Source organism: Natator depressus, chromosome 1 (genome assembly GCF_965152275.1).
Source record: "Natator depressus isolate rNatDep1 chromosome 1, rNatDep2.hap1, whole genome shotgun sequence".
NCBI lineage: Eukaryota > Metazoa > Chordata > Testudines > Cheloniidae > Natator > Natator depressus.
The window spans coordinates 215,936,990-215,958,644 of record NC_134234.1 but is presented as its reverse complement, the minus strand read 5'-3'; the positions used below and the strand labels follow the sequence as shown (position 1 = coordinate 215,958,644).

The 21,655-nt window shown below is 48.5% G+C and overlaps 1 protein-coding gene across 1 annotated transcript in view; it reads right to left on the bottom strand.

The window, feature by feature from the left end:
- Positions 1 to 2,844: 2,844 nt before the first annotated feature.
- The window catches only part of TEAD4 (TEA domain transcription factor 4), a 59,016-nt gene continuing 40,205 nt past the window's right edge, over positions 2,845 to 21,655 (bottom strand). The window contains exons 9-11 of the mRNA XM_074935553.1: positions 10,307 to 10,447; positions 8,403 to 8,555; positions 2,845 to 3,640 (exon numbers count right to left, since the gene is read on the bottom strand). Coding sequence (XP_074791654.1) covers positions 3,527 to 3,640; positions 8,403 to 8,555; positions 10,307 to 10,447 — 408 coding nt within the window. The 3' untranslated portion in view covers positions 2,845 to 3,526. The remainder of the gene's footprint in view (positions 3,641 to 8,402; positions 8,556 to 10,306; positions 10,448 to 21,655) is intronic.

Sequence of the window (21,655 nt, the reverse complement as noted above, 5' to 3'; positions counted from 1 at the left end):
ACAGCCTACAAAATTCAGTTACTAAAATGGCCACTTTAGGGCTGCAGCTGCTTATCTCCCACAGATTTAAAGAACTAGCTCCCACATGGGCTTGCTGGGAAAGCAGAGCGCAAAACCACAGTAGAGGTCACTAGTAGTAGTAATAATCAAGTAAGTTATAGAGAAAGTAGTAGCTATTTAGAAACTATTTGAATCACTATTTTTCTGAGGGCTAAGGACAGGGTGGAAAACAATTCTAGGTTTTTCATACTGGCAGCTGGCCATGTTTGCAACAATTGTGTGCTTTTAAACTTCCACTGATGTTACTGTATGTTTCTAAATGCTTAAGGTCTGCCTTAGGTTTTCCCATCTTTGCTGCTGACTTGCTGTGGGATCGTTGGAAAGTCCCTTAAGTAAGTAGATAAGACATGCAACACAAACTTACTGCAGTTTAATTAAAGTGGTGTTTTTAACCTGATTTAGTTAAACTGGCTTGAGTTTGGGTGCAGATGCTCTTATTGCAGCTTAGCTTAATCTGTTTTTTTAAAACATAAGAGCATCTACACCCAAACTTGTGCCAATGTAATTAAATCAGTTTAAAACACATCTTTACTTAAACAACTACAAGGTTGTGTAGACTAGGCCTCAGTTTCTTTACCTGTAATATGGGGATTATAATATTTACCTGCCTCACTAGGTTAGATTTAGCTGGTTACTGCTTTTAAAGCACTCTGAGAGCTTCATAGTTGCACAATAGCACAGGCCCACCCCAGTAACTAGAAGAGTTTAATGACAACTCCTCTATGCCCATTGGACATTTTGAATTTTAAGGCGTGACCCCTTAGTGCTGCTGTTTCCCCTCCCACTTTTTGTCTGTCTTGTCTGTTCAGACTGTAAGCTCTTAGGTGTTTGTACAGCACCTACCACAGTGGGGTTCCAGTCTCAGCTGGGGCCCATAGACCTACTGTAATACAAATTCGTAGTGATGATAAAGTGTCAGTAACCCTGGCTTTGCTTAGCAGCTCAACAGTTTCTTTTTCAAGGCAAACTCCACTGTCCTTTCTTCTGAACTTCTTCTCACATCCCTGCCCCTCAGAATCCTGTGTGCAAATACGGACTTGTAGATGCCGGCATCTTCCAGAAGATTTTCTACTGTTCCTGGCACACGTTCAGCCCCACTGGTGCCAACAACAGGGAGAGTGATGTATGGTCATTATAGAATCATAGAATAGAATAATAAAATATTAGGGTTGGAAGGGACCTCAGGAGGTCATCCAGTCCAACCCCCTGTTCAAAGCAGGATCAACACCAACTAAATCATCCCAGCCAGGGCTTTGTCAAGCCGGGCCTTAAAAACCTCTAAGGATGGAGATTCCACCACCTCCCTAGGTAACCCATTCCAGTGCTTCACCACCCTCCTAGTTGGACATTTTAATTTACAATTTAGTGGGGACCTGCTCTAAGGTTTTAACGATCACGTCCCTAGGTGACGTGATGGTTAAAACACCAGAGAACGTTCTCCCATTACTGCTGCACCGATGGGAGATTTTAAGGCCAATGTTAGTGCAGACACAGCCTTAAGGACTTTGTGCTTGAGTATCAGCTGCCTCCTGATCCATTCAGAAATGCAGGTGTGCGGTGTTCATAGACCAGCTGAATGAGTCAAACGAAGGAGAAAGCTTCTATTTACGCACACAGTGCCATTGGCTGTTCTTCAGTTGAGCTCATTCACCCTCAGGCAGTGTCAGCTGGCAATTAGTGAAAGGCAATCTAGAAAGAAACTTTTGTGAATGTCACAGGGCCTGGGTGGAATAGGCTAGATTTTGCAACATTCCAGAACGTGGTGCAGATTCCCTTAAAACACAGGCTGGAAATGCCGCAGAAAGCCCTTGTGTCACTGCTCCGGATATAGCTAGGGCAGTGCCCTACCTCTGTAGTGCTCAGCAGGTGCTGCCCAAGCAACACTGGTGCCGTGCAGACCCTGGGTCAGGTCACTTTGGTTTCCCATGTGCTCCTGTTGGCTAGAACACAGTGGTTTTCCATACGCCAAGAGTCTGATGGATGGAATTGTATGAAACAAATGTGTAAGATACTACGGTCTTTTGTTATTTTTCAAGAAAGAGTGGATGTTAAAAGCACCTGTAAAATGTGTTCTGAGGCATTGTGCCTGGACATCTGATACCCCACTCCCCAACAGCAGTGCAAACGTCTCTTCCAATACCTCGCAGCTAGACCTGTCTGGCTGATTCTTCTCCGACAAGGGACTCCATCACAATGGTACCGTGGGGCTCCATGTTTATCATCGCTCACTGAAGCCAGGGCACATGGCAGTTTACAAGGGGAGAAGAGATTTCTCCAGCTGCCTGCTCCACAAACTCAGCTGGGCCTCTGAAAGCCCAGCTGGGTTTTAATTCTTCTCAAGCATCATCACCAATAATAAGGAGCTGGCTGGACAAATTGTGCCCTCAGTGACCTGTGTGCAACCCCACTGCCTGGAATGAAACAAGGGTAACTGATTGGGGCTTAGTAACCATAGTTTTGCTGGTGCACGAGAAGGGTCAGACTCCTGCTCCTTGAGCTGTGCTGGCTGTGCAGGGCAAACAGGAGTGAAAAGAAGAAAGATCTTATCTCAGTCCGAACAGCCAGCAGATGTGACTCTGAACACACACGGGGAGCAGATCTACTGAGTACAAAGACGGGGTTTTACACATTCACTTTTCTGAGCAGAGCTGCACTTCAAAGGAAAGAAAGCATCTCAGAAAGAAGAAAGTGTCATTCACACAACCCCAGCTTGGTAGGCTAGCTTTACTTCTCTTAGTACTGTATAGAAGACTTGAGCAAGCTTGGTGCTCAGACAAGCCTAATTAGAAGAAATGTGTGACTGTGCGTGTGCAAATGAGTCCACTTGCATATGTGATTATGTGTGTATGTGTCTGGTTGCACACATGCATTGCTGTGTGCATGCTTGTGCCTGGGCATGTCTATTGTGCACATCTCTATTCTTGCATCCATTTAACTGTGCAAGTGTGTCTCTGGGCAAGTGTGCTGGCCTGGAGTGCACACGTGGACCTGTGAATACATACATGACTGTGTGTATGTGTACATGACCAAGCATGTGCATACATCGGACTCAACTTGTACTTGTGACCCAGTGCATGAGACTGTGTGCAAGCATGCAGGTGTACATCTGTGACTGTATGTCTGTGCATATGAGCGTGTGTATGATGTACATCTGCATCCCATTATCCTTGAGCTGCTCAGCGGCCTGGTTGCCCCAAATAACATGGAACCCAAAGGGGCAGTTAACAGAGATTGGTGGTGTGGTGTGATGTTGTGTTTTCAATGTCTTTGGTTTCAAGCCTTTTCCCCAATTACACAAGCCCATGACGCTGCACTGTTTTACGCTTGCAATCACAAACTAGCTCGAAGATTCTTTTCTGAAAATACACCATGTCTGCAGTTTATTTTTCGGATTGGTATTGGGGGTTAGGCACGGGCGTTTCCCTCAGATATACATTCATGGAGGCAGTTCCTGGGCAGAGAATCTCTAGTCCTTCACCAGCCGGTAGATGTGATGCTGGGCACCATGTTCACTAGCTGACACCTCAAAAACATACGCTATGCACAGCAAGGTCTCTTGCGTGTCCCTGTTCGTCACAACCTAGACAGATGAGAAAGGAAAGCAAGAAAGCAAGTGCTATTTTTTCTGTCTCAACTTGTAAATATTCTAACATCTTTGAACGTATCCAGTGTTAAACATAATCCACAGAATGAACAACAAGAAAGATACACAGTTCAGCAATGACACCCCAAACTAGGGCTGTCTCCAAACACCAGTAATGAAACATCTGCTTGGTATCAACAGGGGGGCGCTTTCTCACAACGTGAGGACTGAGATGCAGTGAAAGCACAGGAGGAGAAGCGTCCTCAGGACCATAAAGAATGGAAATATGTGGCCACTGAATAATAAGCACTCACCCAGCAAGGGGGGGAAAGTCTTGTCAGGACTGGGAGCAGTGAGCAGCCGTGTGTCCTTGGAGCCAGCAGATGTCACTGTTCCCAGGGGTGACGAAGGGTGAATTACACTGAGAATTCCCCAGCACTGAGAGGGTGCTGAAGGGAAAGGTCTCTTGGTGCCAGTGAAAGAGGGCTCTTAGCAGCTTGTGGAGTGCGGTAGGAGGGGACGTCAAGACTTGGAGCCTAATTCACAGTTGAGATGTAAGCGGGGTGGCAGGTTTGTAGAAATTTTGGTGGTGCCCAGAACCCCCCTCCCCCAACTCCGCCCCCCCCCACCTGCCTAAGGCTCTGGGAGGGAGTTTGGGTGGGGGGGAGGAGGTCTGGGGTGCAGGCCTTGGGCTGGGGATTGGTGTGCAGGAAGGGTGCAGGGTGCAGGCTCTGGGAGGGAGTTTGGGTGCAGAAGGGGTGAGAGGTTGGGCTCTGGGAGGGAGTCTGGGGTGCAGGCTCTGGGATGGAGTTTGGGTGCTGGGTGCAGGCTCTGGGCTGAGGCAGCAGGTGGGGGTGCAGGAGGGGGTGAGGGGTGCAGGCTCTGGGACAGAGTTTGGATGCTGGGTGCAGGCTCCAGGCTGGGGCAGGGGATGGGTGTGCAGGAGGGGGTGAGGGGTGCAGGCTCTGGGATGGAGTTTGGGGATGGGACGGGGTGCGGAGGGAGGGAGTGCAGGCTCTGGGAGGCAGTTTGAGGGTGGGAGGGGGTGCAGGGGTGATGGCTGTGGGGTGGGGCTGGGGATGAGGGGTTCATGATGCAGGAGGGGGCTCAGGGCTGGGGCAGAGGGTTGGGGTGCAGGGGGTGAGGGCTCTGGCTGGGGGTGTGGGCTCGGGGGTGGGGCAGGGCTGGGGATGAGTTTTGGGTGCAGGCAGGCTGCCCCGGGGCTGGGGCCAGAGAGGAGGACTCCCCTCAGCCCTCTCCCTGCCGGTAGCAGTGAGCTCTGGGGGAGGGGCCCTCCTCTCCCCTCTGGCAGCACACTCACTCCATACCACTGTCACTGCATGTGATCCTAGGGCCCCTCTCAGATCCAGGAAGCCCCCTTGTCTCTCCTGTGGTGGGTGCCAGGGGGAGGGAGGGGGCGGCCTCCATCACATGTGCGCCTCCTCCCCTGTTGCTGCCCCTCACTGTAGCCTCACTGGGGGTGGGGGTTAGAGCTGCCCCTTGCCCAGCGTAGGGCAGGAGCGGTGACTGCAGGCGGGGGACCCTCTGTGTTGCTGGAGGGTCCCAATGGAAAAGGGAAGGGTCCGAGGCAGAAGGGCAGGGGCAGGGTACCCTGCCCTGGCATTAGCAGATGTCGAGCACAAGGACCCTACGGCGGCAGTTGATGCCAGAAGCCAGCAGAGTGGAGGCAGCATGGAGCTGCAGGGGAGAGCCAGGGACGCTCCTGGACCCAGGGGAGGTGCGCGGGGGCAGCAAGTGGGGGCTGGGGGACACTTGGGAGGGGTGCGGGGGGGGAGGGGCAGCAGGCAGGTCCGGGGGAGAGACCCGGCCCCAAACATTGGTGGAGCCGGGCCCCCAGGCCCTGAATATTGCTGGAGCCTGGGCACCATGGGCCCATACAACTTGCCGCCCCTGGATGTAAGATCGACTCCCTTATACCTCCCAATGCCCACTTACTGGTGGATGAATGGGGGTAAGCAATGCGGAATGGGTTTAACTTACACACCAAGAAGATGTAAGCAAAAGGTGCCTGCGAGCTGCCTACTTGAATTTACACATTTGTACAGCCTCCTGCTTGTTACTTTTCTTACTACATCGACCCCTCCCCCATCCCAGCCCCTCAATAATCTCCGCTACGCTGCAGAATCACTCTCCTGCAGCCTGCGTGACTGATTGCTGACAGCGATTGTTGTATGCATCCCACAGTTCTCAGCACAGCTCCCTTAGTGGCTGTGTTCTACAGCAGACCTTTGCCCCGTTCTGTCCTGCGTGAGGAGCCAGGAGGGTCAGAAGCTAAATCCTCACACTGGCAGATCATAGAATCATAGCCCTGGTCTACACTGTGGGGGGGAATCAATCTAAGTTACGCAACTTCAGCTACGTGAATAACGTAGCTGAAGTCGACGTACTTAGACCTACTCACCGCGGTGTCTTCACTACGGTGAGTCGACTGCTGCTGCTCCCCCATCGACTCTGCTGCGCCTCTCGCCGAGCTGGCGTACAGGAGTTGACGGGAGAGCGCTCGGGGGTCGATTTATCACGTCTAGACTAGCCGTGATAAATCAACCCCCCGCTGGATCAATTGTTGCCCGCCGATCCAGCGGGTAGTGTAGACATACCCATAGAATATCAGGGTTGGAAGGGACCTCAGGAGGTCATCTAGTCCAACCCCGTGCTCAAAGCAGGACCAATCCCCAATTAAATCATCCCAGCCAAGGCTTTGTCAAGCCTGACCTTAAAAACCTCTGAGGAAGGAGATTCCACCACCTCCCTAGGTAACCCATTCCAGTGCTTCACCACCCTCGTAGTGAAAAAGTTTTTCCTAATATCCAACCTAAACCTTCCCCACTGTAACTTGAGACCGTTACTCCTTGATCTGTCAAGGATGTCACAGTACCCCATGCTGAACTGCTATCAGACCAGTTGTGGGCCTGTGCCTTACGAGGAGCATGGCCACCCTTGGAGGCAATGCTCCAGGAGGGAAGGAGCTCATTTGTTAATTTGTGAATTTTTTAGCTGATTTTGTTGTGTTCTATTTTATTTTCATGCCTTATGCTTACCTTTGTGGCTGAACTAACCATTGCCCTCTGTCCGGGATTCAGAGATGGGAACTGGCCAGGCCCAAGTCTGGAAGCGGGCATCCAAGTGCTCCAGGGAGGTAGCAGCCAACTAGACTCCCATAGCCTCAGAGACCCACATTCAGAAGTGTTGCATAAGGCAGGGCATGCATTACATGATGGTACGTAAGAGACTACGTCTAGAGGGACTCTAAGCTGGTGAAAACCACAGGAGGGGGCTGGAAGAATTTATTGAGACTTGTCTCTATTTGGCCCCGGGAGCCAAAGGGTTAAAACACCTTGTACCACAAGAGACCCCTCACACCCAAGTGGAAGAAGGTGGGGAGGGTGGAAAATTCTCAGACTGCACTCTAGGACCCAAGGCTGTAGGATTACCAGTGCAGGATGTGAAAGGCTTTGCTGGCCTACGTGAGATACAGCTGTCTGTGGTGGGAGGTGGGGGAGTACCTACGATTATTCAGACTGTAAAACCCCGTGGGAAGGAAATGAGGTGAGCAGGTAGAACAATAGGGCAAGTTCATCTGTAGATGTACAGGGACACTGGGGAAGGCTATGGAAGGAGGTGCGCTGGAAAGCATTTACAAGTGCTCGTCAGCATGAACTATGGCACACAGACCTCGTCTCTCTCCACTGCCCCACCTCCTTTCTCTGCTCATTCTCATCTATAACAACACTTGGCATTTACTCAGCAAGCACCTTTCCTCCAAGGATCTAAAAGCTCGATACAAATGTGAAGGACTAAAGCTTCATAAGGCCCTGTGAGGTACAGAAATGGCATTAACCCTGTCCTACAGATAAGGAAACTAAGCTACGGAGGGGTGATGTGACTTGACCAAGGTCACAGGATTTCCAGGGCAAAGCCAGGAACAAAACCCAGGCCTCCACATTCCCAATCTTGGGCATTAGCCACAGGAGCATCCTTCACAGATCTAGTGGGTGAGAACCCAAGCTGTGCCTTAAAGAGGCACAGCACAGAGCTCACAGTCCAGAGTGGCTTTAAACCACCCTTGCACCCTCCTAATTCTTGGCTGCGCCAGGGGCTGGAAAGGGCCCAAGTGTAATTTGGACAGCTCTGGGAGCCTAAGCTCTGGCAACCTCCCAACCCAGGCTTGCCTTATGGGCTGCAGTGCTGCATGGAATCTCTGCAGCAACACGCCCCTTCCTGTCCCGCCGTTTACGCCAGGATTTGGGATGGGTCCTGGGAAGGCAGCTTCATGGCTGTCTTCAGCAGTGCCTGAACTGGAGTAATCTTCCCCCAGTCACAACCAGGGCTTTTAGGGTTTTTTTATGATGCGCTGGCCCTCTTAAATGTGTAAAGGGGCCAGAGCAGGGACAATTATTTCACCCTCTGTCTATTTTTGGTACCGGAGTCTTCTTTATGGCAACTTCTGCCTTCACATCTGGCACAGCTTTTTGGCGTCATCTATTCTCCCTTTTCAAACCTTCTTCATCTCTCCTTTCTCTCCATTGCCCATGCCTCTCATTCTTCTCCCTGTGTTCCTGATCCTATTTATCTGAATAACTGCACTCTGCGTAGCTCTGTAAGGGGTGCTGAGACGCAACTGACACTAAATAAAATTAACTATTGAGCTGTATGTGGAAAACTTTGACTCGCAGCTGGGGACTCTTGGATATGGCTTAAATATTTCAAGGCAACAATAAAAACAATTCAGTGCCCCCACCTGTAAAATAGTAAAGTTCTCCAGCACGCTGTTCATCATATATTTCTCTGGGAGATGTTTGAGTTTATGGATGAAATTAATCATGTATTCACATAGAGGGGAGCGGTGGATGCGATAGGAATAGTGTCCATTTTCATAGTGAGCATACTCCGTCTACAGTGTAAAAGAGAAAAGGTGCACACAGGGTCACCACTGTTTTTATTAATGTTACTGATAGTTAAAATAATAATAACCACGTGCATTTTCACATCGCTTTACTAACATTAGTTCATTCATCATTCCTTACAATCATCCACTCTGAAGTAGCTTTCCTTGAGCTCTCAAATTTCTCCTGCTTTGATTATTTAAAGAAAAGCAAAGGAACATATCTACTGTGGTAATAACAGTTTGCACTATTATAGCGCCTTTGAGCTCAGGACCTCAGGGCGCTCTGCTGCTATTAATGATTTAAGCTTCCCAATGCCTCTGTGAGATAGCTCAGTAGCATTTTTCCTGTTTCATTGATGGAGAAACTGAGGCACCCAGAGGTTGTGACTTGTCTGAGATCACACAGCAAGGCAACGGCACATCTAGGAATATACATCCTGAGTCCCAGTCCAATTCTCTACCTACCAGAGCATGCTGCCCAGATTAGCAAATGGGGATTAAACATTTGTGGAACTCTTTCATTACTATCACATTTATCTCCAGTATAGAATCATAGAATATCAGGGTTGGAAGGGACCTCAGGAGGTCATCTAGTCCAACCCCCTGCTCACAGCAGGTCCAATCCCCAATTTTTGCCCCAGATCCCTAAATTGCCCCCTCAAGGATTGAACTCACAACCCTGGATTTAGCAGGCCAATGCTCAAACCCCTGAGCTATCCCTCCCCCCTAACATGTACATGTAAACTTCCCCCAAACTGAAGTGACAGGGGAGTTTATCACTTCTTAGCAACCCTCTGCATTCCCCATATGCCTTCATCTTGTTTTCCCATTAGAATCCTATCTCCTCCCCCACATGCCGGCACCCCCATCGCAACAGTAATTCAGAGGAGGAGGAGGTGCTGCTTCTTCTCCCCTCTTCTGAGATTGCCATGAGGCTCCCAACCTCTGCTGACCCCTGAGCAGTGGGATGGCCCCTAGCCAGAGATTTGCTTTTGATTTCAGCAGACACAGTGAAGAGCAGCCGTTCTTGCTGCACTTTTAAAAAAGGTGTAGCACCTATTCCTGTCAGAGCTTGCGGTTATATGAGGAGCAGAAGGGATCGGCCTAGACACTCACCCTGGTGGGTGGCATTATCTGTCAGTAAAGGTTTATCTTTGTAAACATATGGGTTAGAAACTTCCTTTGACTATATATTCTATCTTTGTTGAGAATCATCCTGCAGGCCAGCTGAACACACTGAGCAGGCTAGAGCCATGGTGTTTAAAAATCCTGACTCAAGCCCCATAAAAATCACAAAAGACTGGCTTAAAAATCATGAGTCTATAACAATAATAATAAATGTGGGGATCTTTCTATTTGCCTTCTGGTTTGTAAGCCCCAAGAGGTCATATTTTCAAGCTTTTCTCCTCAACTATGAGGGCTGGGAACTTCATTGTTTAAAATAATGAAAGCTGAGTCTCTCTCAATCACTGGACTCCAGGAGCTGGCGCTTTAAGAAAAACACCAAATATTGCAAGACATGTGATAAAATTGTGTGAGGGGGCAACAGTACAGGCAGGATCAGGCCCATCCCTGCATGTCTGACACACTGCACTAGACTGATGCTTCCCGATTTTCAATCCTTTTCCAAGCCACCTCCCTGACAAGGGGATACTTTCTGCCCCCAGAGGCACGGGTGGGGTTTGTGAGGACATGCAAGGGCTGAATTGCACTCCAGAGTACTCTGCACTCAGGGCTCTGCTGCCTTCTCTTCCTACCTCCACTTTCTCCACCACCTGCTTTCCGAAGGAGCACACTTTAGTGGAGCAAGTAATGATCATGTTTTCTGGGCTTTCGTATTGGCTGGAAACACCATAGAAAGATCTGGATTCATCTTCAATGTTGGTGTTCAAATCAGCCTGCAGGAAAAAAGACAAGGATAGTAGGCGATTCCCAAGTAGCTCATTAGTTTTGGGTCACCGGCATCACACACACCACCCAAGGAAAGAGTTCTCCTCTGGCCTTGGGCTTTTGTTTTTGGGGGTCAGGGAGAGGGGAAATCACGCTGCCAAAGCAGATCAACATGTGTGCCCAAGAAGTGGAGGAAATCTGGGCATGGGACACCTTTTCAAATTTGGGTGCCTAAAGTTACGCATCTAAATTCTAATTTTGACATTTAAATCCCTATTTAGGGTCTTGAAATAGGTATTTGTGGGCTTAAGTTAGGTGCACAAGCTATCATTAGGGCTCTAAGTTTGAAGATGTGGTGCTACACCACTACCACCAGGGGTCACACTAGCCTGATATTCTATCCTGAACAAGGAAAAGAAAAGTTTACAGGTGCCTTGCAAAAAACAAAGCAACAGAAAAAGGCATTTAGTTTATTCAACTTCATGAAATAAGAGAACAGAGAGCCCCAAATTCCTCGGTGCCTGATGTGACCAGCTGCTAATTTACTATATTACCTTTCCTTCGATTCCTATGGGCTGGTTCAATCTGTACTACCCCCCTGCAAGGTTAAGGGAAATGGGGAAGAAAATCTCTTTCTGCTTCTGGGACAGTGGACTCTATGGCCCTGTTGACAGTGCGACAAGAACCAGCATACTAGGAACACAGTTCTAGCATGGTTTTCCTGACCGCCAGCAGAGATTTTTATCCAAGAACCTGGTTATGGAATCATGCTCTACACTAGGCACGGGGAGAGCCCACTGTGCAGCGCAGCTAGTGGGATTCTCAGAAAAAACTTCATGTCCACATTGGTCAGAGAAACCTGCTAGAATCCTGCTAAGAAAATCCAAATAATCCCAGAAATATAGGGCGGGAAGGGACCTCATGAGGTCAGCTAGTGCATCTCCCCATGCTGAGGTAGGATTAAAATACCTAGACCGTCCCTGAGAGGTGTATGCCTAACCTCTTCTTGCTATCCAAGGATTGGGATCCCACAGCCTCTCCAGTGCTTAATTACCTTTACAGTTGGAAAGTTTTTCCTAACATCCAACCTAAATCTCCTTTGCCGCAAACTCAGCTGATTATTTCTTGTCCTACCCTTGGTGCTGGTGGACATGGAGAACAATTGATCACCGTCCTCCTTACACCACGTTTAAACAGAGCTAGAGCGAAGGTGGGATCACAGAACTGACAGACCCTTAGTATTGGAACAAAGTCAGCAGGTTCTTCCATGACTGCTGCAGCCAAGCCCAGATATAGGGAGACTCTGCACTGGCTGTGTTAGTTAGGTTAGGAGTTAGAGAGCCAAGAACCTGGTCTGTCTGCATGTACGGCAAGCACAATAAAGAATCCTTGTCCTGTTCATCACAAGTCCCATCTCTCCTCGACCAGGAGAGGTGTTACGTGAATCTTTCTCTGGGGCCTCCCGCAAGAGATAGTGGTGCCACTTTATTACCATTTCCAGGAAGTTACAGTTTTAGCTCCAGAATCGGAAGCCCGGGAGCACAAGCTGGCCGGGGCAGACAAGGACTCTGCGCTACACAAGCGACCAGCAGGTGTCGGTCCCCACCGAACGCTGGAGCCAACGCCACAGATGAATTCATCGCTTTGCCAATGGTGACACTAACAACATTAGCAGGAAGCCATGTAGAAACGTACAGCATTTCAATCCAATCTAATTCCCCTGCCGGTTAACGTGCTGCTGCAGGCACATGGAGGGCAAGGAGAAGAAGGAAATGCAATCAACCCTACCATTTATTTCACCAAGTCCAATTTCCATTTCCCACTTAGCACGTCAGCTCCATTGTCCCATCCCTGCTGCCTCCCTCTGCATCTGCACAGGCTGCAACGTGATGCGTGCAATGGGTACCTGGAGGAAATGGGCGCCTTCAGGAAACCTGTTGGGCTCAGGTAGATACATGATGCCATTGAAAGCTGAGCCAGCGAGCCACTGAAATCCAATCACCACTCATTTTCCCAGAGCACATGTCGCAAGTTCAGAGCAACTGCCCCTGTATTTCCCCTTAGTGGTCCAGCAAAGGCACCCACGCACAGGCTTCCAGCTCCCCGGCCGACGCCTTTCTGGATGGAGACTCCAGTCTCTCTCCCTCCTGACCAGAGTATGTCCAGGCTACACAGCTCCCTGCCTGCACTGTGTGATTCCCAGCACAGACAGGCTGCCCAAGGACACCTCCTCGCTTTCTCCTCAGAGACGGTTAACAGGTGTAATTGCTACGGTTATAAGGTACCACAGCCAGCATTTCTTAAACAAGCTTACTTTATTCTTAAGGTAAAAAGCATATTAAGAAAACATATCAGAAAGAACAAAAGAACCCCTACACATGCTAATAAGCTTACCAGAGTTAACCCCAACTCTAACATAGATTATGGCAGGAGCAGTCCTTCAAAGCCCCACCCCAGGGGTTTCTTTGTGGTTACAAGTTCATCACAGCTTCAGCATAAAACAAGCTTATGGGACCTTAGTAGGCCAGGTCCTTCCAACCCAACCCATAAGCAGTGGTTCTCAGACCCCCTAAAAAATGTCAAATGGAGGTACAGACCCCTTTGGAAATCTATTGTCAGTACATATAGTTGAATTCTGTTCAGTCAATTTTCAGTCTAAGTCTTTCGCGGACCCCTCAGACATAGTTCCGCGGACCAAACCACTGCCCTAAGGATTGGGGCCCTCCATGGACCAGGGGTCCTGTCCATTTGCTGGATCAGGAAAAAGGCCCTGAGCCAGTTTAAAACCAGGCTATTTACCCAAACCCTTCCTTTGTCTGTCAATCCCTGGAGAATCCAGTTTGAACTAGCATATGCGCATCTTTCCAGGGAGATGGCTTCGCTGGAGGTGTCACAAGCTGGGGGAATTTGCCTAATCACCCCCTGCTTTACCCGTCCCATGGAAATACATATAATTTCACAACAACACGTACACCACTGCATTTTTAATACAATGGACCCTAAAGGTATTAACCCTACTTCTGTGAGGTCTAACTTAACTCAGTAAAGCAGGGGTGACCAAACCATGGCTTGCGAGCTGCATGCGGCTCTTTTACAGTTAAAGTGTGGCTCATGGAGCCTGCTCCCCTCCTCCCCCCCCCCCGGCTGCACACATTCTCCACCTACCAGACTGGGGCAGGTAGAGCTCAGGGCTTCTGCCCTGTGGCAGGGTGGTGGGTCTCAGGGCTTCAGCCCCTCAGGAGGTGCCTGCAGGGGCAATGGGACTGACGCCCCGAGCCCCAGCAAGCACGGCCCGCAGGGCTGAAGCCACGAGCTCTGGCAGACGTGTCCAGCTCTCAAACTTCTGAAGATTATCATATGCAGCTCAGAGGATCAGTAAGTTCGGCCACCCCTGCAATAAAGTTTATCTTAATTCCATAAGGTTTATTCAGGATATTATCCATCTGTCACAGCACATACTCAGGACCAAATGACAGATGGGTTTATGGCAGGCTTTGATGAAGTAAGTACAGTGGCTACAGGTCTGAATTCTAGCCTAGCAGCTGTAGTCTCCAGCCACAATTCCAGATGGACAAAGATCAATTCAGTGAAAAAAAAACTATATTAGTAGAACAGGAAGGTTGCATAGTTGGGCACTCAAGAGTCAAGAAATGTCAGAGTTAAGAATATGCAACCATTGCTCTGCCCCATATAAGTGTGCTTTGCAATACAGCCTTTAGCTACAGTCGCACACCAGTCCTCAAATTATACAACATAACTGCATACAGTTATTACCAAAGCCTTAAACAGACATAGCATCTTTAAATGCTTCTTTATTCTTCTATATGTTATGTAACTCATTTCACTGTCAGAATGGTCTGTCTTATTTTGAGAGACTCCAATGTTTTATAAGATACAGTCTCTTCTCTCTAAAGGATTGGGCAGATCTTCAGCTAATGTAAATCAGCAGAGCTTCACTGAAGCCAAAGGAACTACTCCAATTTACACCAGCTATGGATCTGTCCCTAATGTCTTAATAACGTTGTCAGTACCTATGTTCTACACTTTCAACAGGATACTTTGCTTTTCCTGTGGCAATTGATACAATTCTGCACGGTGTTTTATCAGTGTATTAGCTCACCTGCTGTTTCTTTAACATATGAGGCTGTTAAAGAAACTGATCCTGCAAGCACTGACACATGTGAGTAATTTTCACACCTGAGTAGTCCCATTGATCAAGAGGAGTAAAGGATCCGGGCTTAACTGTGTGCATTTTGGACTTTGTGGCTATGTAGCATAGGTGATCAAAAAAAGATGTGGGGTTGTTTCAAAATCAGATTTTACAATGTTTTCTCTAGGAAAATTAGCAAGCATTTTATCCAGAAAACCTCAGAGAAAACTCAATTATCTCTTGACCAGTAATTGTGGTAGAATTTTTGGGAAACAAATTCAGTCACTGAGAGGTGAAACAGAAGGATTGCAGTCCCACTTTAAGTGAAAAGCTCCACACAACCTTAACTAAGAAGTCACTGCAGGTGCCTCCATAGTTGGCAACTCACCTATGAAAAGGTCAGGGCTTAGAATTTCACACCTGTTTAACACCTAGTTAATCCACATTAAACTATTTGGCACTAGGTAAATTTATGTTAATGCTGTTCCAATAAAGCAGGGAGCATTACCATTCAGTAACATTAAGCCCATGTCTACACTACTACCCCAACACTGTAGCTATGCCAGCATAACCCTGTAGTATAGATGCAGCCGACAGCATTTTTCCACTGCTGTAGAAAACCACCTCTCTGAGGGATGGTAGCTAGGTCAACAGAAGCATCCTTCCACTGACCTAGCTGCATCTGCACCAGGACTTGGTTGGCATAGCTATGGGTTTTTCACACCTCTGAGCTCCGTAGCTATGTCAAACTAAATTTTAAATGCAGACCAGGCCTCATCCAAACCCGTTTCCTGGGAACCATCCTGATATGCCATGTCCCAGTGAAGTAACCACCTATAATCCAGTGATATTTTATGTTTATTCAGCACCTTTCAATCCCAAGCACGTTGCATATTACAGCTGGGATTTTTCATAGAGGCGTTTGGCAGTTAAGCACCCAACTCCCATTGAAAATCAATAGGAGTTGGGCACCCTATGTTAGTCACCTTTGAACCTCCCGACCAGTATTCCCTCTAATTTTTCCTACCCACGTGCGGAATGACTTTTGTTATGTGCACCACTATGAAGGTGATGTGGCAGGGGTGGGGCCAAGGGGTTCGGAGTGTGGGAGGAGGCTCAGGGCTGGGGCAGAGGGTTAAGTGCAGGGGGGAGGGCTCTGGGGTGGGGCCAGAGATGAGGGGTTTAGGGCTGGGGAAGAGGGTTGGGGTGCAGGGGTGTTTTGTTTTAACCATAATGGGAATATTTTTGCATCTGCTTCCAGTTACAACTGGTCCAAGGGCCATGAATTTTATAATCCACAAAAGAAAAACTACATTTTTCTGCATAATGCAGCAGAAGAGTTAAAGCCCAGGAATAAGAAGTAATGTGTATAATTCTGACTGGTGTTACAGCAGTACTTTTCTGCCACTGGACTCCCTTGCAGTTGTCAATTTTGGATCACTAACATTTAGCAGGAAAGCCTCCGGCTGGGGGTGCGGGCTCTGGGGTGGGGCTCAGGATGAGGAGTCTGGGGTGCAGGACGGTGCTCTGGGGCTACGGCGGGGAGAGAGGACTCCACCCAGCTTTCTCTCCCCACAGCAACACCTGGGCTGGGGAGGAGAGGTGCCTCTCCCTGTCGCGGCAGCTCCGGGGCTGGGGCCACGGGGTAGGCGCTGTGACGTTGCACTCCATAATGCTTTATAGAAATATGCTTATAAGTGTCAATATGACGTAACTGGAATATGTTTTATGCTAGATATGCCATGTAACATTTCTTTGCAAAGGTTATGTTCTACTACACATATTAATCCTATTCATATGCATGTATCATTTTTATATCTGAAGTTATGAGCGTTGGCTCTATGCTTGTATTTAAAGTGTTTGCTGCTCCCAGAGCCTGCATCCAACACCCACTTCCCTCACTCTGAACCCCTCGGCCCCAGCCTGGAGCCCCCTCCTGCACCCCAACCCCCTCATCTCTGGCCCCACCTTAGAGTTCATACATCCAGCGAGAGCCCGAACCCCGTCCCGAAGCCCAACCTCCTGCCCCAGCTTGGAGCCCCTTCCCACATCCCAAACCCCTCATCACCAGCCCCACCTCAGAGCCCACACCCCCAGCCAGAGCCCTCACCCCCTCCTGTACCCCAACACCCCGCCCCAGCCTGGTGAAATTGAGTGAGAGTGGGGGAGCGACAGAGGGGAGGGATGGAGTTAGCAGGGGGTGGGGCCTTGGAGAAAGGGCGGGGGGCAGGGCAAGGGTGTTCGGTTTTGTGCAGTTAGAAAGATGGCAACCCTATCCCCAGCACAGCTGCTCTCGGGTACCTCACCCAGCTGCAGGAAGCTCCACGCTTCCTGCCTGCCTTCAGCGCCCAGCTCTGACTATTTGACGATTTTAAAAATCCTATGACCATGAAATTGACCAAAATGGACCATGAATTTGGCAGGGCCCTACTCATTACATATTTCCCACTTAGAAGGCAGGCCTATGGAATCCTGCATCAGCTGCAGCTTCCAGACGGTCACCATGGTAGGTTCCATGCAAAACAATAGTCTGGCTTGGAGAAGGTAGAACTTGGGTCTTGGTGGCTAGATCCATATCTGAGAGGAAAGGGGGAGGATTTTGGCTAACCAAAGATAACAGAAGGCATTTCCAGCCACTAGCGAGATCTGGGAATCCAGGAGCAGAGAAGAGTTCAACAAGACTGCAAGACTCCATGCCACTTTGACAACTGGAGGACAGCTGCCCCTGCTCTTCGACACAGCTCCCTCTGCCAACACACAATTCCTTCGCTTCTGAACGCACATGGCAAGCAAATTGGCTGGAAGAAGTGCATTTTTACAAAGCCCCTTGTTAGAAGAGAACAGCTGCTAAAAGTCAGTGCAGCCTTGCTAGGATTCCTTAGCCCAGGTGAAATTAACGGGGGTTCTCAGTCCCATTCTCAGTGAAAGGTGCAAACATCATAAAAATCTTCATTACTAATTGCTGCCTTGTTTGCTGTCTGCAATGGCGATTAGAGAGGCCAAGGACAGAATGGACTTAGAAACTGAATTGCCCTCTCATCCCTCCAGGCAGTACCTGCCATGTCCAGATTTAAGGCACACTGTCGGGCCGGGCACTGTGCGTGGGGAAGCGTGCAGTGCTGCTGCTTTGTTCTGTGGGAAAGCAGATGATTTCAGTCTCCAGTCCTCCCCTCCAGCCCCTTCTATGAGTATTTCATTCACTTCATGAAAAGAAAGAACCAAACAATTTGATTGGTTTCTAGGCTTTCCTATTGCCGAGGTGAAGAGATTATTATGCTTATTTATCATCCGTTTAGGAAAAGTCTCCTATCAGCCCTTTGGGCAATTCCTCAAATGCACCTAGTTCTGAATCAGAATGCTCTGTGCACTTTAAATTAACCTTTGAGTGGCAGCAGGTGGTTTACCTCTGCAGACAGGTGCTTTGGACAGCGCTGGACTCCGATTGCCCACATGGAACCCCTGGTCTCTCATTTTCATTCCATCTCCCTCCCTGTGTGGCCCCTGGACTCATACGCCATCCCCTAAAGTTTTACACTGCGAGTGCTCCATTCCAATGGCGTGTGAAGCCATAAGAACTCCCCCACCCCCCGTGCTATTAATACACATGCCTGTAGCAGGATGTTCAGGGGGAGAGCCAAGTAACAGGTGCGAGAGATAACGTTACACTGGAAAAGAGCAGGGCTGCCACTGCCCATGTGTTAGGAGGGTAATGTCTCATATTCATTGTCCTGTGCTGGAATGCGCTCAGAGCATGGAGAAATGTCACGGAGCAGCTCTTCACAAGCTGTCGATCCAAGGCCAAGGGTCAGTTCATTGTCCCTCGGGCTCCAAAGGCTAAATTCATCAAAGGAGTGTGTGTGCTGGGAGTGCTCAAGTTTTAAACAAATTGTATGTTTGACATCTGAAAACTAAAAAACTAATGAATGAATATGGGCACAGATCTGTCTCACTAGAGCCAGCCGTTGCTGGTAATGGCCAAAATCCCCAAACTTGGGTGTTTTAAGTTAGGCATCGAATCCTTGCAAGCTCTTTGGGGCAGGAACTGTTGTTTTCTTCTGTGTTTGGACAGCACCTAGCACGCTGGTCTATCACTGGGGCTTCTGGGTGCTACAGCAATAGAATTACATGAATAAATAAGAATTTAATAAATCAGTAGCTTGACTTTGAGAGGCACTGACCACGAGCAACTGCCATTGAAACTAACAGGAGCTCAGAACCTCTGAAAACCAATCCACTCATACATGTATCTAAATATGGATTTAAGTGTCTAATTTTAGGCATGCAAGTTTGAAAATTCTGGCCAATATCTTGTTTTTATAGAACACTTTTCATCCAAAAGGACTTTACCAACTGTATAATGTAGGTATTGCTTTACCCACCACTGAAAAGCTGCCTCCTCTGTGGAGGAATAAGGTAGCTTCTTTGCAGTGCACAGCAACTAAGACAAGAAATGAAGTTGCATTGTTCATGCAGTTGAAAATGCAGGGCTACATAGCAGAATTGGTTGAAAATTTTCCACTGAATCAGTTTTTCAGGGAAAAAAAAAAAAAAGTGGTTTTGACTCAATGATTTTTTTTGTAAGAGGTGTCTGGATTCTGCTGAACATTTTGACTTTTTGTCAAAAAAAGAACTTCCAAAACCAAAAAGTTTTCAGTTTTCTGCCAAAACCTGAACAATTTTGGCCACCCCCCCCCCCCCCGCTCTCCCTAAAAAGTTATTTGGAACTGCCGCCACAGGCCCCCACAGAACTTGTAGTTCTGCTCCCTCATGACCCCTTTCTCTGCTATGGGCTGGGTTTCCCAGTCAAACTACATCTCCTCTGATGTACTGTGGTTGCTCAACAAAAGAAAAGACCCTAGGGCACCAGGGGAGATGTAGTCTGGCCAGAGAGCCTGGCACATAGAGCAGAATGAGGGCATGAGGCACCCGAACTACAACTGCCATGAGGTACTGTGGCAGAATTTCCGAATGAATGTTGTTGGCTGAAAATTTCTGTTTTCAGTTTTTCACTAGCGAGTCTACCCTCTTCCCTCACCATCAATTTCCCAACTAGCTCTAATGTTCAGCCACGGAGAACGTAATAATCAAAGGGCTTGTCTACACCGTGGGGCAATGCGCTCTATAGACGTGTGATTTCTAAAGCACACCAGTGTGCTATGCTTTAACTGGTCTGCGTAGATCCCGCTGGTGCGTGCTAATCTCTAGTGTGCTTTAACACAGCACTGTTTCAAACAGTGCTATGTTAAAGTGTACCAGCAAGGTCTACAAGGACGAAATAATGCATAACATGTTAGTGCACTTTAGAAATTACACTCCCTTAGATGCATTACCCCACACCAAGCTGAAATTTTACAAGGTTAACACTGGCACTCTTGTGAAAATGCCACTGATTCTTAAATGTTCACAAGTGCTCAAGACCTCTGTTTTACATCTGATCCACAAGACAGCTTCTTCAGCAGCCCCGTACCCCATAGTGTCATGCTGAGACACTGGTTCAAAATTGACATCCAGTAAATCATAAATACTGCTGTTTGCAGATCCTGGAGAGTACTGTATATACTCGTTCATAAGCCGAATTTTTTTAGTAAAAAAAGGAAGCACCAGAGAAGGGGGTCGGCTTATGAACGGGTATACAGAAGAAGAGGTGGGACACAGCCCCTCCCCACCACAGAGGGGTCAAGGAGAGGTAGCACAGCCAGCAGAGCCAGAAGGGAAGAGGCGGGGCCAGAGGCTCTCCGATTCTGGCCACGCCGCCCCGCCCCGTCTGGCCTGCCGGAGCAGGCTGCGGCCAGGCCAGAGACATCCTCCCCTGGCCCTCCCCAGATAAGGTGGGAAGGGATGGGATGGGGAGAATGTGGGGGTCCCAGGCTAGGGGTGGGGTCATGTAGGGAGTGGTCACAGGGGTTATTCCCCTGACCCCTAACTTCTCCCCCCCCCCCCCCCCCAAAATTTCCCCACCAGTTGCTGTCCCAGCCTGTCAGGGTAAGCAGCTGGCGTGCCGGGACACTTTGTTTACTTAGGTTTACCTCCATGCCTGCGGACGCTCGAGGTAAACAAACCATCTCGGCCCGCCAGCAGCTTATCCTGATGGCCCGGGAGCCAAAGTTTGCTGACCCCTGAATTATAGGGTCGGCTTATGAATGAGTCATAAAAATTTTCCATTTTTACGTATCCATCTTGGGGGGGTCAGCTTATAAACGAACTGGCTTACGATCAAGTATATATGGTAAGTATTCCTTGGAGGTTTCCAATCCAATTACTGACCCTGCCCAATCTTGCTTAGCTTATGATAAGCAGAGACAGGATCACAGCACAACGTTTATGCCTGAAGGCCGTTAATGTGCCTGCTTTTAGGTGCACAGAAAGGCCACCACCACAACTCATCACCAGACATATAAAGCTCCCTCTGTGATTCAACAAAATATAGTGCCCCCACGGTATCAAAAAGGAACCAGGAAACCAAAATGCCGTATGGTATCACGGACTGCGCGCTCTCCGATGCATTCCAAATTCCGCAACATGCCAAATCATTCAAGACCAGGATTTGGAATGCCCCAGACACCAGGACATGTCAGTCCATGCCCTGCAATCAGGAGATGCCTCACCCATGCCCAGCACAGAGACAACATGTAGTCACCCTAGGTGAGATTCCCCCCTGTGCAGATGGCCTTCATGCCACTGAAATCCTTCAAACTAAAGGCTTAATTCAGACTTCAATGGCATCTACTCCTTGTTTACCCATCTGGGGTAAAAAAAAAAAAAGTCCGAAACACAACAAAGGTGTTCAGAAACAAGCCATTCACCCTCCTTTCTGAACTCCCTGCTGTCTCTGCTGAGCCTGCCAATCAAGTAGTCAGTTAGTGACAATTAACATGATGAGTCTGAGAGAAGGATGAGCGTCCACTAGGAACGGGACTAAGACCATCAGCTCATTTCTCATAGTCTCGCTATGAGAAATGATCCAGCATTGAGTTGCAAGTGGTAATGTTAAAGTGAAAGGCTCCATATCTCATTACAGATTCCCCCAGCCATCTAGCCCTGCCACTGCCCCAAGCTGCTATTATTT